Here is a 16,071-nt window from a genome sequence, read left to right on the forward strand (position 1 = left end):
AGAGAGAGAGAGAGAGAGAGAGAGAGAGAGAGAGAGAGCGGGTGGGACAGTAGGGGTTGGAGAGAGAGGAGAGGCTTAGTGGCGGGAAATGAATATGACGGCGATGATATGAAGTTATAGGCTGGGGAAGGTAATCAGATAGATAGCCATATCAAGACAGAAAGAGATAGAGATAGTAGGACACAGTGAAAAGTATGGGGATTGGAGAGAAAGGAAGAGAAAGAGAGACGTATACATATCATATGTGCACATATAGTGAGATTAATTATAATATTGTGAACAGGGTGCTGAGGGAATGGTTATATTATAAAGACTTGCCATCTTTTCTCCCAAACACAAGGCGTCCATTAACTATGTCTAAAGGGGTATTGAACAGAGTCATAATACAATACCATTATATTATACTATGTAACTAAAAGTGCATTACCTTTTCCTTTCGTTCAGATTATTTGTGCAGTGTTGCAAGCAGCATATTAAAACAATGTTCTCCCCACCACATAAGCTATTGATGAACCCTGGGTACAGCTCCTTGAAGCAAGAACATGGATATATAAACATTTAAAGAAGGTCGCCGCTAGCACCTAGAAAATAATAGAAAAAAAGTTGTTATCGATATGCATTGTGTTTTGCTTTAAATAGAGTGAAATATATGATATTAAACATTATAGAAACTTTTTCCTGTGTTCAAATTCGATATCAAACAATATGAAAATATACTTTACATCACCATATCTCATTTTACTGACGAACATTTTTGCAATCAGTATAATATGATTTGCAGTTTTTTACTACACTATTATTTACTCCACCGTCCTTTCTCACGCCGAGTAGAATATTGGCGTCTGTCATCGGAAAATGTTTATTTGTGATTTGGAAGAGCAGCTGAAACACATGATTCCAAAATCCCCTTAATCATGAGCAGTGATAAATATGTGTCCGACAAAGTCTGCTACACCGCAATATTCACACATTTCTGAAGATGTTATGCCCGTCCTATTCAACAAGGTAATTGTTGGGAATATATTGTGAAGTATTTTAAAAAGGAGAAGGCAAAAGCGAGATTCTTGTGTGGCAATATGTGCTAGACTTTACCTATCTGCTATATCCACTCCAAGCTTTTTCAACCAAAAGTTCTTACCGCATACATGGAACTGCTCCCGTCCCAAGACAATTCGTCCTAACTCCCGATTGTTGCTACATAGTACCTGAAGACTTTCAGCACTAATTTTTTCACACACAACTGCTGCACACTGACTGTGCTCCAGTGTGTAATTCTGGTTCAGTCGCCCTGTCACTGTTTTTAGTAGGCCATTTAGTATAGCATAATAATCAAAGTCAAAGCCTGCATAGTTTCTATTGTGTGTTTCATTTCTTCTTTTGTTTTCATCCGTCCCCTGTCATAAACGTGGTAAGTGTGTTTTATTCCATTTCTCATCCAATATTTCAGAAAAAGCGAATTACCTTTGTAACGTATCTTTTCGTTATTGAAAAGAGGCTGAGTAAGAATGTCATTCACTTCGTTGTACCTCGAACCACGCTGTCATGACCGCTATCCAAAATGTAGATGCACCAGCTGGCTTGATCAGATGTTTAGTTAATAGTTGCTTTTAAAAAGTACTTTAGACCTCCAAGTTGATTAAAAATGATGTCTGTAATTTGCAACTCGTCCTCAGCTAAACTTTTGCTTATTGCTAGACGCTTCATCCATTTCAATAGGAACACTTTTTGTTGGTTTCGCACCCTGATCATGCATAACCCTCTCTCTTCTACAGATGCAAATGACTGTTCTTTTAATCTTCTCCTTAGCCTTTCGGTTCGAGAACTTTTTCTGCCAAAACAATTTGAAAAACAGTGTGTCAATGTTGCTAGTGACCTCGTCAGGTAAAAACAGTGTGTCAATGTTGCTAGTGACCTCGTCAGGTAAAAACAGTGTGTCAATGTTGCTAGTGACCTCGTCAGGAAAAAACAGTGTGTCAATGTTGCTAGTGACCTCGTCAGGTAAAAACAGTGTGTCAATGTTGCTAGTGACCTCGTCAGGTAAAAACAGTGTGTCAATGTTGCTAGTGACCTCGTCAGGTAAAAACAGTGTGTCAATGTTGCTAGTGACCTCGTCAGGTAAAAATAGTGTGTCAATGTTGCTAGTGACCTCGTCAGGTAAAAACAGTGTGTCAATGTTGCTAGTGACCTCGTCAGGTAAAAACAGTGTGTCAATGTTGCTAGTGACCTCGTCAGGAAAAAACAGTGTGTCAATGTTGCTAGTGACCTCGTCAGGTAAAAACAGTGTGTCAATGTTGCTAGTGACCTCGTCAGGTAAAAACAGTGTGTCAATGTTGCTAGTGACCTCGTCAGGTAAAAATAGTGTGTCAATGTTGCTAGTGACCTCGTCAGGTAAAAACAGTGTGTCAATGTTGCCAGTGACCTCGTCAGGTAAAAACAGTGTGTCAATGTTGCTAGTGACCTCGTCAGGTAAAAACAGTGTGTCAATGTTGCTAGTGACCTCGTCAGGTAAAAACAGTGTGTCAATGTTGCTAGTGACCTCGTCAGGTAAAAACAGTGTGTCAATGTTGCTAGTGACCTCGTCAGGTAAAAACAGTGTGTCAATGTTGCTAGTGACCTCGTCAGGTAAAAATAGTGCTTGCATGATATACGAAATTTGCGACAGCAAGAAAGCCTTACAGAGTATTACCTTTCCATAGAGTGAAGGGCTTCTCTTTTGTCACATTTTCATGATATTTGCGTATTGGAGAATCTTACCCAGATGCACTGTCCTTTCACCTCTCTCTAATGACAGACCCCCTTATATCTTTATTACTTCCTGTTTTTATGGCCTTCAGTTCAACTACGAGGACAAAAAGAAGTGGACTGGCACAGCATCCTTGTTTAACTCCACGCTCTGTGTTAAACCAGCCAGACAACCACCTCTCATTTTGCAAACAGCACTCTGTGTTAGTGAGAATGGTTTTAAACATATTAATAGATTGATCACCAAAATTGAACTTTATCAAAGCAGCTAAAATTGACCTCTTTTCAATGGTGTCAAATGCGCTTTCGAAGTCTAAGGAGACCACCATTCCAGGGATATCATATTCTGAGGAGATAAAAATAGCATCATCAAGAGTTCTGATATGTTCTGCAATTGACCTTCCCCTTTAAAAAAACTGATTGGTCATGGCAGATTATATTTGCCATAATGCTCTGAAGGCGTAGAGCTAGCACCTTTGAAACGATTTTGTAATCCGTATTTGTCAAGGTGATTGGGCGCCAGTTTTTAAGATCATCCCTTCGAAGATCATTTCCTTTATACAGTAATATGATTACCCCCCTTCTATGAGTTGGCGCAAGCTGGACTTCAAGCAGAGATTGCTCTACACACTGAAACAAAGGTTCCCTTCGTTTTTTTCTAGTACATTTTATAAAATGGAGCCGTCATGCCATCAGTCCCAGGAGATGAGTTATTGTTCAGTGATTTGGTTCCCATGTCAAGTTCTTCGATGGTAATTGGCTTATTACATTCATCTTGTTCCACCCCGGACAATACTGGGTGGTCAATATTTTGCATCAGACTCGTTATACCTTGGTCTACATCGCTTACACTATCATCTTATCTGTATTACCTTTCAAAATGTGTTTTTATTACTTCTATGATCTCAGTGGGATTTTGTATTAAAGTTCCATTCCCACTGCACCTCTTAAGAGATTTTATAGTGTTACTACAGCCTTTAGATTTTTCCAAATTAAAAAAAAAAATCGTGTTTTTCTCACCCTCCTCAATACACTTTACCCTTGATCTAATTTGGGCCCCTCTAGTTCTATTAAGCTCTATTATTTAAATGTTGCGCCTTTTCTTCTGGAGCTGCTGAAGAGCGGTTTATCATCGGGATTCAGTGCTGTAAGTCTGTTTAATCTAACAATTTCATTAGCCAGTGCGTTTTCTCTGTATCTCATGGCTCTTCTTCTTTTAACCCCATGTACTATGCTTGTCTCCTTGACTAGTATTTTAAGTAATTCCCGTCTTTTTACATAGTATAGTCAGCGGTTAATTCCAAAGAATCATCAGTACACTGGTTCATGTCACACAAAATTTCCTTATCATGTAATAGTGAATTATTGAATTTCCAAAACGATTGTCCTCTTTAAAACTCATTCGTTCTAAAAACAGTTACCACTCCTTTATGATCCGTGCTGTAGATAATTTCGTGGCTATTTTCTACTGCTTGTAAAAAAAATTCTTCATTACACAATATTTTGTCGAGACGACGTGCTGTGAATGGGGTGAGCCTTGACCATGTAACGTCTTTTTCCTCACCATGTATATGTAACGAACGCCACGTGTCCCCAAGGTAACAGTTTTGGACCCAATCGATAAATTTTCTATTCGCAACCACATTATGCGGTTCTCCAGTAATAATGTCAAGGGTGTTGTTCAATATAACATTAACATCTCCGCAGATGGTCTGCATCCCCATTGATGAAAAAAGAATAAAGCTGATCAAAGAACTTTGATTTTTCAAATGCGATAACTGGGCCGTATACATTTACTATTTGAACAATTAGATCATTCAAAGAGATCTTCAACCTCAGTATTCTGTCTGTTTTGATTATTATTTTAAGGTTTTCATAATTTGATCTGTTATTAACAAAAATAACTTGTCGTTTGCTTCTCTGTGTTCCTTCCGCAAAAAGAATTCTCCTTTCCAGTCTAATCCCCATTCCCTTGCTGTTTTCTCTGTGATATACGTTTCTTAAAGACAAACTATATCGAATTTTGCACTTTGACGGAAGATAGTTTTTCGATTTAGTTTGTTATTTAGACTTCGAAAATTAATAGAAGCGATTCGCAAATTTCTTCCAATCCCGCTATCCATAATTCGAAATCCGATCACATTGCACCATAGCTCTTTATCAATTTTAAAGTATAGCTTGCGTTTAGGGGCTGTTGACTCCTCTACAGTTCATTGATAATACTTTTATAGTAATGTTTGTTTAAGTTTGAGTTTGCAGGGTAAAGAAAAAGATTTACTTCATAGCAGTTTGAGTAATAATGACGAGAGAGTTGAAGAAAGAGAGAGAGAGAGAGAGAGAGAGAGAGAGAGAGAGAGAGAGACAGAGAGAGAGAAAGAGAGAGAGAAAGAGAGAGATAGATAGAGATAGATAGATAGAGAGAGTATAAGTGTGTGTATGCGTGTGTGTGTTATGAAATATGTGTGAGCTTGTGTACTAAATGTGAGTGAGAAAAGGGTGGAGGGAGAGGTGCTGTGCGATAGAAGAGGGAGAAGGAGAAATATGTGTGGTGACGAGAGAAGACAAGAAGGAGAGAAAACGTAGAAGGGCGGAAAAAATCCTTTGTGCCAACAAAAAACAAAAAACAAAAAAGCAACAAAAAACAAAAACAAAAATACCCCAAATCACAAAACTAGAATCGCATGTCCGTAAAACCGTGCCGGGTAAGAAACCTATGAACGTTTTTACCAACAAGCAACACTAAGCGTTGTCTTTTGTTTTCAAACCATTCCGTATTCTTCGGTACTTTCTCCCATTTCTATGCCACTTTTCTCCCGAGACACACTCCTCTCCCCAAGCGGTCTTTTTTCGTTAGAACCCCCCCCCCCCTTCTTTTTGAGGCTGAACGCCCCCTGGAAACACTAGATCTACGTGCCCCATGCTTTTTATCCAGCACAATCATGGTTTGTCTGAGCTTACCTCTGGTGGTCACAGACGACGATCGGGATCGCGGTACGGGAACGATGTTTGTTGGAAGGTCGTTGGCCACCCCTCCGTCCTCTCCTCCGTTCCCCTCACGGACAGAGTGTTCACTCACCCTGGGTCTCGTCGGTTCCTTGGATCTGGGTTGTTTCCTGTCCTTATAATAAATAGACGCATTGAAAACACCACCAACTTTTAGTGACAGTGGCAGGGGAGAAGTAGGGGGCGAGATGTAAACAAAATGTCTACCTGTTTTCTAAGAAGTCAGTCTCCCCTCTTCGTCTCTATATTGTTCGTCTTTGATGTCGCTGAGTGGGGTATGGCGGACTGAAATTCAGAGTGTTCTCTAATATATATATATTTTTTTTATATTCTAGTCCACTACTGAGGGGGAACCTCACATGGGCTGTAACGTTAGTTCCGCGTAATGACAACCCATTCAAGAGAATGTCATTCCTCGCAGTCCTGGATTTAGTATAAAGTCTCCAAGCACCATACCATTTCTGCGCCCCAATTATTTGTCCCTCCCCGCACACCTTCTCCATAGCTCAACACACTTCTATGCCTCTTACTGGGTCCGTGTCCGAGGAACAAACGTCCCTGTTCTCAATGAAACAGAGTGGCGGTCCATTTGAGTCGAGCATGCTCGCCATGTTGAAAACGGGGTGAACGAGGAGTTGGAGTTTCGCTGCGAAAGAAAGCAAAAAGTCGACACAAAAAGAAATTAAGAAGCAGACTTACCTGTTAGAGACACAGAATACTAAGCACAAACCTGATGATTTCGAAAGAAAAGTAATAGAAGGCACAATCTCGCATAGAATCGCCCAAAACTCAGCGAAACGCGGAGCCGTTGAAAAGTCAACCGACCCCGGTAGACGTCAAAGAGGAAGTCCGTAAAGGAATAGTAATGTTATAGTCTTTTTTAATCACCTTATTATGGTGCCTTAAAGTTTGCCTTAACCTGTTTCATATTATAGTTTTATCAATTGCAACACAGTGTATGTCAGACAACAATGAATCGTGGCTGGAGAAGCATCGTATGTAGTAAAGACAACATGAACAATCAAGAAAGACTGATACTTTCCTAGTTTCCAAAGCTATTTCATAATATCAAAACCATTTAAAACGTTAACACGTAAGTGGTGTCTTGGATCTGTGAAACCGTTTTGTAAATGAACTGTTTACTTCTGTGGATTGAGTTCAGTCTTTACATTTCAATTCAAAGATCTGCTACAAAGCGTCATTATTTTGTCATAACGAATGGGATTCGAATTTTATCAATCCCTCTAAGGGCCAATGGTTAGCCGTTTTGGATGGACAGAAAGGTACATTGTACCCTAGTGTCAAGGTGTAATTATGTTACAGCGGGGGAGATAAACAGTTTCCAAAGTGGAGACAGACAGACCGACAGACAGAAAGACAGACCGGCATACAGGCAGACTGTCTGACTGACTTGCAGACAAACAGATAAACAGACAGGCAGAGAAGAGTTTGGCCGATGAATGGATGGGCGGAGAAAGAAAGTATACAGAGACAGCTTATAAGCGATCAATATTATTGTCCTCTTTCCGTTCTGCAGCTGCTAGTGTCGTCCTCTACAGTAGAAGACTGGGCTGTCTGTCTCGTGATCCCCCGCCAGGCATCGAGGAGTTTATAGAATCTGTGGGCCAAGTGAATACACTAATAAGTGCCGCTCGAACATATCCTTTGTTCATTCTGAAGACACTGAAGAGGAACCTATGGACCCAGTTTAATGAAGCGTGTGATAAGTCCTTTGCTTTTGGTGAGTTGTGTTTGGTTTACGTGTACACTTTGTTGTAATAGATTTCTAACCCTTGTGAGAAAATAGTCTATCTTTCTGTCAGTCTATTTCTGACTGTCTTTTGTCTCTGCAGATCACCATGTACCTATCTGCACCTGAAAAGACCTAGGAAAACAGAGCAAAATGGAAATTCTAACGATATAAAGTCCAACCCAACACAGCCTAAATTCAAATCTCACAAGTTCAAATCCTACCTATTATGCGTCTGCAAGGAAGCCCCTTTACACCCTTTTAATTTTAAACAATGAAGATGCGATTTTTTTCGAAATTCAATTGTTACAATTCCAAGAAAATTTTTAAAAAATAAACAAAAGTATGCACAAAATATACACACAGGTTAAAAACACACTTGCAACTCCGAACAAATTTGGACATTCCCTGGCTGACTAATTGAGGGACTCAAGAGACGTGTAATGTCGCGTGTAGTTTACTGCTCACTTGGTGTTAGGCTTTGACCCCCCCCCCTTTTCATCTCCTTTGTGCACTCCATAAAAGTATCTATTGTTCCATCTTTTTGGTCTGTATTATCCTTAATTGCTGGTCTACATAACATCGTCGCTTTAGTGTTTCTTGGAGCGTCCCCATTAAAAAAACCCATTCAGTTTCTTGATCAACATGCAGCGCAAAAACTTTGTAGATCTGGCATCTAGCTCTTATTTTTCTTATCGCAAGTCTGTTTACTTGTTTATTTGAAAGAGAGGTGTTTGTCCGTATCGATAAGCTGGGCTTGCTTCATTATTGAAGTGTGAGCTCATCTTTATACTTTAATTTGAACATCTTTCTGCTCAAAGTTCTTTGTTACATAGTAGATTGAAATGAGGTGAAACGCATGGTTTTGATTAGAACACAATTTTTCTTCCAGTCCAGAGAGAGATCAACAAAAGTCTCGAAGACCCCGAGGCGCAATCCCTGATTTCCCACATCATGGCAGGTGAAAATCTGACGTCTGCAGAGATGTACTCAAACGTTTCCGAGATAACACTAGCGTCTGGAGACACAGTAGGTTCTGTGAGGTCATGGGAGTTTAAGTACACTAAGATTTGTTGGTGTATCATGCGAAATACTCTCACCAGGCGAGTCGTTAGCTCAGTTGACATCGTGCTTGACTTAAGTGATGGTGATACGGGTTTGAATTCTACTAAGCTGTACTTATGAACATAGGCTGATTGGGAGATTCTATGACTCAACCCCCACTTGGCTGTCCTATCGAAAATGGAAGTTGAAATAAATAGACACTCCTTTAATAAAATATTTTTGTTGAGAAAGGCTTGAAATCCATGCTAGACATGCAATGACACGAAGAACGTTTGTTGAAAAGGGGACCAACAATAAGATCCCACATTATAGTGCAATTGATTTTTCTTCTCTGTTGCATGCTTTGCGGCACCCAGATTTCGATATATTGAATTTCGATTTATTGGTTTTTTTTATACTTTCTCTTAAGACATGTTCAGTTTACTCCTTTCAGGCATTTAGTCTTTAAACTGTTAAGATGTACTAGGCCCAACATTTAATAATATTATACAATTATTTCAGTTTCTTAAGCTGTGGTATCGGTTGCATGAGCTCAAGAAATATTTTGTCGATTCAAATTTTAATTTCATTGTTGAAAAAGGCAAGATAAGGTACATAAAGTAGGTACACATGTTAAAAAGAATGAAATAACTGTGTTCTCTCCCTTGAACAATTTTCTGTCTGAACTGAGAAATGTTAAAGAGCTTGCCAACGATACACTGAACTGAAGGCCTATGTCAGGAGAGCTCCTTGATATTATGCTGAACTACAAAATGGATCATCCTTGTTCAAACTCTAAAAAGGGCGTTCTTGAAATTATATTATTAAAAACAGAATTGTTAATGTTCTCCGTCCATTTGGCTCAGTCCATCAGGAGTAAGGGCAATAACACAGAGAACGCCGAAACTTAAGCGGCTGAAGATCGACGCTGACAGGCGCCAGTAGGTGTCTACTTGACTCCATATAGAGGGTGCCTAAAGGCCTAGATCTAGGTCTAAAATACAAAATTACACCAAAACACAGCTGGTATTGATGAAGCATTTATGGGTAAGGGGGGGGGGGGGGCACGAATTTCCTTAAATAATGCTTAAAATGTCATTCTGCTCGGTTGCCACCCTAATTTGACGGAGCTGATTTAAAAAATGTCATTAGTTTTGTCTACCGTGAAGCACCATTTCTGAAATGACCATTTAAAATTGTCCCCGGTCCAGTCGGGTGACGTCACGCAAACCGCTGAACCAGAATTGACGACGGCGAGACTCCATTGAGAGTTCACGACCTCAGTGCTTCTTTGTCGTATCTCCATTTTTAATAGCAGTGAAAGCAGTTTTAATAAAGAGTGAGCTTAAGAAGAAGTCACATTTTCACTGTTAAAAATGAAGATACGACAAGAAAGCAGTGAGGTCTGAGTTGACCTTCCCAATTTATCGGCGCAATATGAATGTAGTTTGGATTCCGAAAAAGTCGACAGTGCCGATCGGTGCTTAAAGGCACCTGCAGTCTGTCAGCTCTATGTGGAGCAAGTTGGAAATCATAAGGGAATTTTTGTACCTATCGGTACTTACTGAGTCAGTCTCCGAAATCGACGTTCTCTATGTTTTAGCTCTTAGACGTGAAATTCGGAGGTCTCGCCTCTTAAATGACCTTACAGTTTTGAAAAGAGCATTAAATCTACATGATGAAATGATAAAAAGATAAAACCTTCAAATTCAGATCATTAAGTGGGTTGGGCTAAATGTTTTTCTGACTACCATACTATAGTGAATTATTCTAAATCATCCCCCCCCCCCGACCATAATATCATTCAATTCTCAGCACCGTTTGTGACGCACTTTAACCTTCGAACCTATCATCAACATTTTGTACATAATTTTCATGGGGTCTCACTCGGTCTTATAGTTTTGGGTAGACTGCTGTGCAGATGTCCCTCTTTTGAATCCCAAAATAAGTATTCTTAAAGGTGTGTTCATAGAGGAATTGGTACGTCTCATCTTTTATTCGCCTAATTCCTAACAGAGATGAGCGTCAGACATGGCGAGCTCGCTTTTTTGCGTTGAAAGAGAAGGAAAAATACCCATTATATTGTACTCATACCTTAACAGACCTCCAACTGGGCTCATTTCATACTGTGGGAGCTCTGTCATCGTCCGTCACTACAGGAAAAGGTGTACGAGGAGATCATGTCTGTTGTGGGAAAGGACGAAGAAATCTCTTACTCCACTCTAGATCAGCTGAAGTACACCACAGGGTTCTTGAAAGAGATCCTCAGGTACATCATGCGGTCTTTTTGTTGTTGTTGTTTTTTACTTACGTTACTGTCAATGTGTCCTCGCTCCTTGACACCATTTATCATCAGTCGTTTAAAACGCCTTAGGCTTAACATTTTTAGAGTTTATTTTTTATTTGCAGTTTCTTAGTCTATAGTATCCAATGAAGATGATGATGATTATGATGATGATGATGATGATGGTGATGGTGATGGTGATGGTGATGGCGATGGTGAGGGTGATGGTGATGATGATGATGATGATGATAATAATGACGTAGGTGCATCAAAGTACTGATGCTTTGTGTTCACTTTTTCTGCCTACGTAGGTTACATCCACCAATTTATATCGGTGGCCGCACGCTGAAACATGGAGGTGTCATCTCTGGCTATCAGATTCCTCCCCAGGTGAACGAAACCGTTTTCAAATTTTGTGGATTTTGATTTTGTTTTGCCGTTTTTTTGTCTTTGTCTTTTGCCTTTTGGTTGATGAAATTTTTTTTAAAAATCTACATTTTATCCACAGACTGCATTGATTTTGAAATTAAAAAAAAGTAAATTATTATTTAATTCTTTTTTTTTTTTTTTGAGGTAAAAACGTTTTCAAATTTTGTAAAATTTGGTTTTCTTTTTCCTGTTGCATAGGAAAGTGGTTTTTTATCTTCAGTTTTTCAACACATTGAACTTTTAAAACAAAATTGGTGGTAGTTTTCAGTCTCGAAGATTTGAATGGAAGCACTCGTGGCTTTAATTTAACTTCAGGGCTTTTTGCAAACATGGCGTCTAACGCAAGATTTGAATTAATTTTTTTTCAATAAATCTGTACTTTGTAAAAACACAAATTGACATTTGGGTGTTAGTCTCATCATTTGTATGTTTTATTTCGGTCTTTTAAAACATATTTTTTGTTTCTTTTAAAGATAAAAAAGGAAATCATTTCTGGGTGATGCTTATGCAAATATATATCATAGCAGTCGCCCTTTACAGAAAAAAGACAAACAAATAATTATTCTATAGCCGCGAGAGGACAACAGTTTGTTTTGTAAAGTGCCCTCTCCTGTATTTCTTCGTTATATAATTTTTATCTAAAAAGCAGAAGCGTAACAAATTAGCTTTAGAGTCATACCCAAAAAATTTGTTACTGAATGTGTATCATACACCCACTCATTCATAATATTTGTCGAGTTTACCCATTCTTTATATTTAACGCTTTCCTATCAACATTTATTGCTTCTGCATTCGTCCAAATTAAGATGAAATGAAACGATGTTCTGTTAGTCTTAGATCCTTGTAAAGTTAATCACAACGTTGCTTTTATCCATTGATTGAAGACGACTGTTGCAGTAGCTATGTACGCTCTCGGGAGAGACCCAAATGTCTACAAAGACCCCGAGGAGATCAAACCTGAACGATGGATACCGTCATCAGAGGAGAGAGATGTTGTGAACCCATTCGCCTTCGTCCCCTTTGGTTGGGGTCAGAGAAGTTGCATAGGTTCGTATGTTGTGTCCTGAATTGCAAGTCTTAGTTCTTTATAAGAATAATTAGTCTCTAAAGGGTCATTTAAACTTGAGGCAGAAAAGAGTACAAATATTGACACAAAACAGCCCCAAGGCTAAGAATTTCAAGACGTAGAAATTTGAATTCTTGTAAAGAACACAACGAATGAACCTCCCCACCCCCTTACCTTTTTACAACCTACTGTGAAGCAATATTAGGATTTGAACCGTATACAATACTTGGAGGACATAATACGTGAAGCGACAATAGTTTTTGCACGTTCAATTTCATTATATTTTGCATGCTTTCAGAACCACAGACTTTGCATACGAGCAAAAACATTTTAAAAAGTATTTTTAAAATCTCTGTTAAATTCACACTGATTGTTTTATTTTCCTTTAGGTAGAAGAATTGCAATGGCAAATGTCCAGCTCCTGTTGGTCGAGGTGAGTTCGGAGATTTCTGTAGCCAATAAGAATAAGCTAGCGTTATAAATGTTCATGTTTCTTGTGAGTGTTACGTTTCAATGGATTTTACGTATGCGTCCGTCAAAATTGACTTTTATGTTAGTTTTTACTTAAATATACATTGATTTTGCTCAAGATTTTCATCATATATTTATGTTGTGTTTACTTCATGGACTGAAACAATAGACACGACATTAAAATGTGAAAACCAAAATGAGACTTTAAATCTCACGACCGTTCTGGTAACAGAAGAAGCTATTTTAGTTTTAGCACTCGCAACACAATCAAGTTGTACAAATCTCCAAGACTTGAGGTGTTACTAGAAAGTAATATACGCAAAAAATAAAGACTGTGGATATTTGATAGGAAAGAAAGGTTAACCACACTAGAGCACCTGCCAATCAATGACATACAAACTAATGGAGTTATAACAACATCTAAGAACAACAGTTGACATTATTGATTTTCTACTCACTTCAGCTCCTTCGTCGGTTCCAGTTGACCAGCGAGACGAAAGAACTGCATTTGGAATCACGTCTCTCGTTAAGCCCACGTCATCCCATCCACCTGAAACTGACTCCAAGGAAATAAACTCCCTCAACCTCATAACACTTGCGTAACTTTTTGACTGTTTTTTTTTTCTTTACTGTTGCTGCTATTTTGTTTAGTATTTTTTGTTTTGGTAGGTGTTTTATGCAGCTCTCACAACTACATAAGGTCTTATGAGCGTGCGGGACACAAAACACTTATTTAGTTTGGTAGTAATCCATTTTGAATTTGCCCTGGTGGCGGCCGAAGCCTACTCTTATCGGTTTTGGTCTACCAATGGATCTTTAACGAACGCAACTTGCACACAGAACCTCCGAGATTTTTCGCCCTTCTCCGGAAAGCTATGTGTTAGATCTAACCTACCCTAAGATACGGGGTTTGGCTGAAAGACAAGAAGTAGCCAAGGAGTAGCAGTAGAAAGGCTACAGAAAGAGACAGGTGCCCAGAGGAGGGTGAAAGGGGGAGGGGTCGGATGGCATAAAGTGGAAACGAAAGCAAAAGACAGAATAATGTTAGAGAGCAGGAAATAAGGTGAAAGAAGAATTTTGAGACGCGGACACCGTAACCTTTAGACCACGAGAGTCCCCCCCCCCTGTCGACTATAATAACTGATATCATATTCACCAAGAACAAACTGTGCAAGTAATCTCAAAAGAGAAATGTCACATTATTTAAACGCATAATAAAGCTACAATGTCCATTATCAGAAGAGTTCCCTTTGTTTTCATTTGCTATCCATGTTTTGTGACCGTTGTAACTAACACCATCGTCATGATTAATTTTTCTGGTCTGTTCATTATTATCTATCCACTTTTCCTCCTGATATCCATATCCTAGTCTCGACATAAACGACAAGAAAAGAAGTACATTAGTCATATGAAAAGCCAACTGGACAAACAATAGAGATAACCATAGATGGGAAGATATTTGAACAAGTACATCAATTCAAATATCTAGGGGCAATAGTCACAGACGACGACGTAAGTGAAAAAGAAATAAATACGATAACAACAAAAGCAAAAACAAGATTCAGACAAATGCACAAACTATTTCATACTGGCAATTATCTCTACCTTTAAGGATGAAAGGGGTGGAGTGCTACATCTTCCCCATATCCCAATAATATTGCGGTGTGACCTGGACTTTTTGTTTTTGTAAGTGTTTTACGGCGCTCGCAACTGCATTAGGTCATATGAGCGCGCGCGACACATTAAATTTTTTCAGTCGGCAGGAAATTTTGAATTTTGCCCGGGTGGCGGCCGAATCCTACTCTTATCGATTTTAGACCACCAAGGGATCTTAACGTGCGCAACTTGCACACGGGCCCTCCGAGATTTTTTGCCCTTGTCCGAGAAGGCTAGATGTAGATCTTTCCTACCAGAAGATCAGGGGTGTGGCTGAAAGACAGCAGTAAGAAGAAGCCAAGGAGTAGCAGTAGAAAGGCTGTAGAAAGAATCAGGAGCCCAGAGGAGGGGGGGCAAAGGAGATGAGGGAGTGGGGGCAGAAAGAGAAGACGAAAGCAGACGACAGAACATTGCTAGAGAGCAGGAAAGGAGGTGAAAGGAGACAAATTTAGAGAAGAAAATGTTTCGGTCACTACCCGGATTCGAATCCGGGACCTTTGAATGAGAGGCCAACACCTTAACCTCTAGGCCACGAGAGCCCCCGACCTGGACTTTGACAAAGAAAGAAGAAAACATAATAGCCCGTGTTTGAAATGCGGTGCTGCCGCAGAATGGCCATAATAAAATTATCTCGAAAGCATCCAAAAAAAAAAAAAAAAGACTAGCAATGAGGTGTATCATATTATCCACACAAGACAAACCCAGATTAATAAGGTAAAATGTAGAAAAATACATGTACTTTTGTCTCATAAAACACCACAACACCATTGTGAAATAGGTTGTTGAAGGAAGGATGTGGGGCAGGAGGGAAGGGGTGGACAAACAGCAACATGAAACAACTTCATGAAAGGGACTGGCCTGACTATGGCGACCTGTAAAACGGCAGCAGACGAGCGTGAGCACAGGAGTGTCATTAGACGCCAACCTTTGAGTCAGAGATGATACCTCCAGATATCAAGGTATTTAAGAATACGGTATGGTGCAGTGGATTACAAGTTTTAGCTGAGGCTCAAAAGTTTGAGGTACGGTTACGGGGTGTCTTATTTCCTCAAGCATATTCGCTCCTCTGGTGAGCTACTGTGTCTCACTCTTTTTAGTTAACTTTAACAAAAGTCGAATCATCTATCCTCAGTAAACATTCATGAGAAATAAAACAACGATAGAAATATTACCAATTTAGAACTGATAGAACAAAGACGAAGCACGAAAGGGGTACTAAAATTAATATCATAATACTAAGAGTTCGCTGCTGTGACGTCACTCGTCTCTGACATAGTAATTAAGACGCGCCGGCCATACCGGTGATGCAGGAATGCCAGTTGGTACGCTACATAAAATATTACATAATATTGCAAGGTGCACACTAGTCACAACAGTATGGTCGAAATAATAGGTCGATAATACGCCTACTTTGTGTGCTTGGATGTGTAAAAGGATACGTACACATATTATATCTTAAGACCTATCTACTGCAGTGAAATTACTTATTTATGTCTAGTGCAGAGTTAGTCAGGTACTGCATTAATGCAGAGATGAGTTAAGTGGTTGCCATAGTATATTGTTGAAAAGAAGCTACTTTTAAAGCATTCAGTTCAAGTGCTGGGATCCGAATAAACATAAACAGCA

At 39.3% G+C, this 16,071-nt stretch overlaps 1 protein-coding gene across 1 annotated transcript; it reads left to right on the plus strand.

Annotated features, from left to right (window-relative positions):
- Nucleotides 1–6,997: 6,997 nt before the first annotated feature.
- Nucleotides 6,998–13,381, plus strand: LOC101859020 (cytochrome P450 3A19). The gene is made up of 7 exons (XM_005099792.3): nucleotides 6,998–7,486; nucleotides 8,388–8,524; nucleotides 10,642–10,808; nucleotides 11,135–11,213; nucleotides 12,137–12,299; nucleotides 12,708–12,751; nucleotides 13,253–13,381. The coding sequence occupies exons 1-7, from the start codon at nucleotides 7,210–7,212 to the stop codon at nucleotides 13,361–13,363; spliced, it is 978 nt and encodes a 325-aa protein (XP_005099849.3). The 5' UTR covers nucleotides 6,998–7,209; the 3' UTR covers nucleotides 13,364–13,381.
- The last annotated feature ends 2,690 nt before the right edge of the window (nucleotides 13,382–16,071 follow it).

Source organism: Aplysia californica, unplaced genomic scaffold (assembly GCF_000002075.1).
Source record: "Aplysia californica isolate F4 #8 unplaced genomic scaffold, AplCal3.0 scaffold00225, whole genome shotgun sequence".
NCBI lineage: Eukaryota > Metazoa > Mollusca > Gastropoda > Aplysiida > Aplysiidae > Aplysia > Aplysia californica.

Coding starts and splice junctions, on each gene's coding strand:
- LOC101859020 (XM_005099792.3), top strand. CDS start 7,210: ATGGGCGGAGAAAGAAAGTATACAGAGACAGCTTATAAGCGATCAATA. Junction 10,809..11,134: donor TTCTTGAAAGAGATCCTCAG/GTACATCATGCG, acceptor CTGCCTACGTAG/GTTACATCCACCAATTTATA. Junction 12,752..13,252: donor TCCAGCTCCTGTTGGTCGAG/GTGAGTTCGGAG, acceptor TACTCACTTCAG/CTCCTTCGTCGGTTCCAGTT.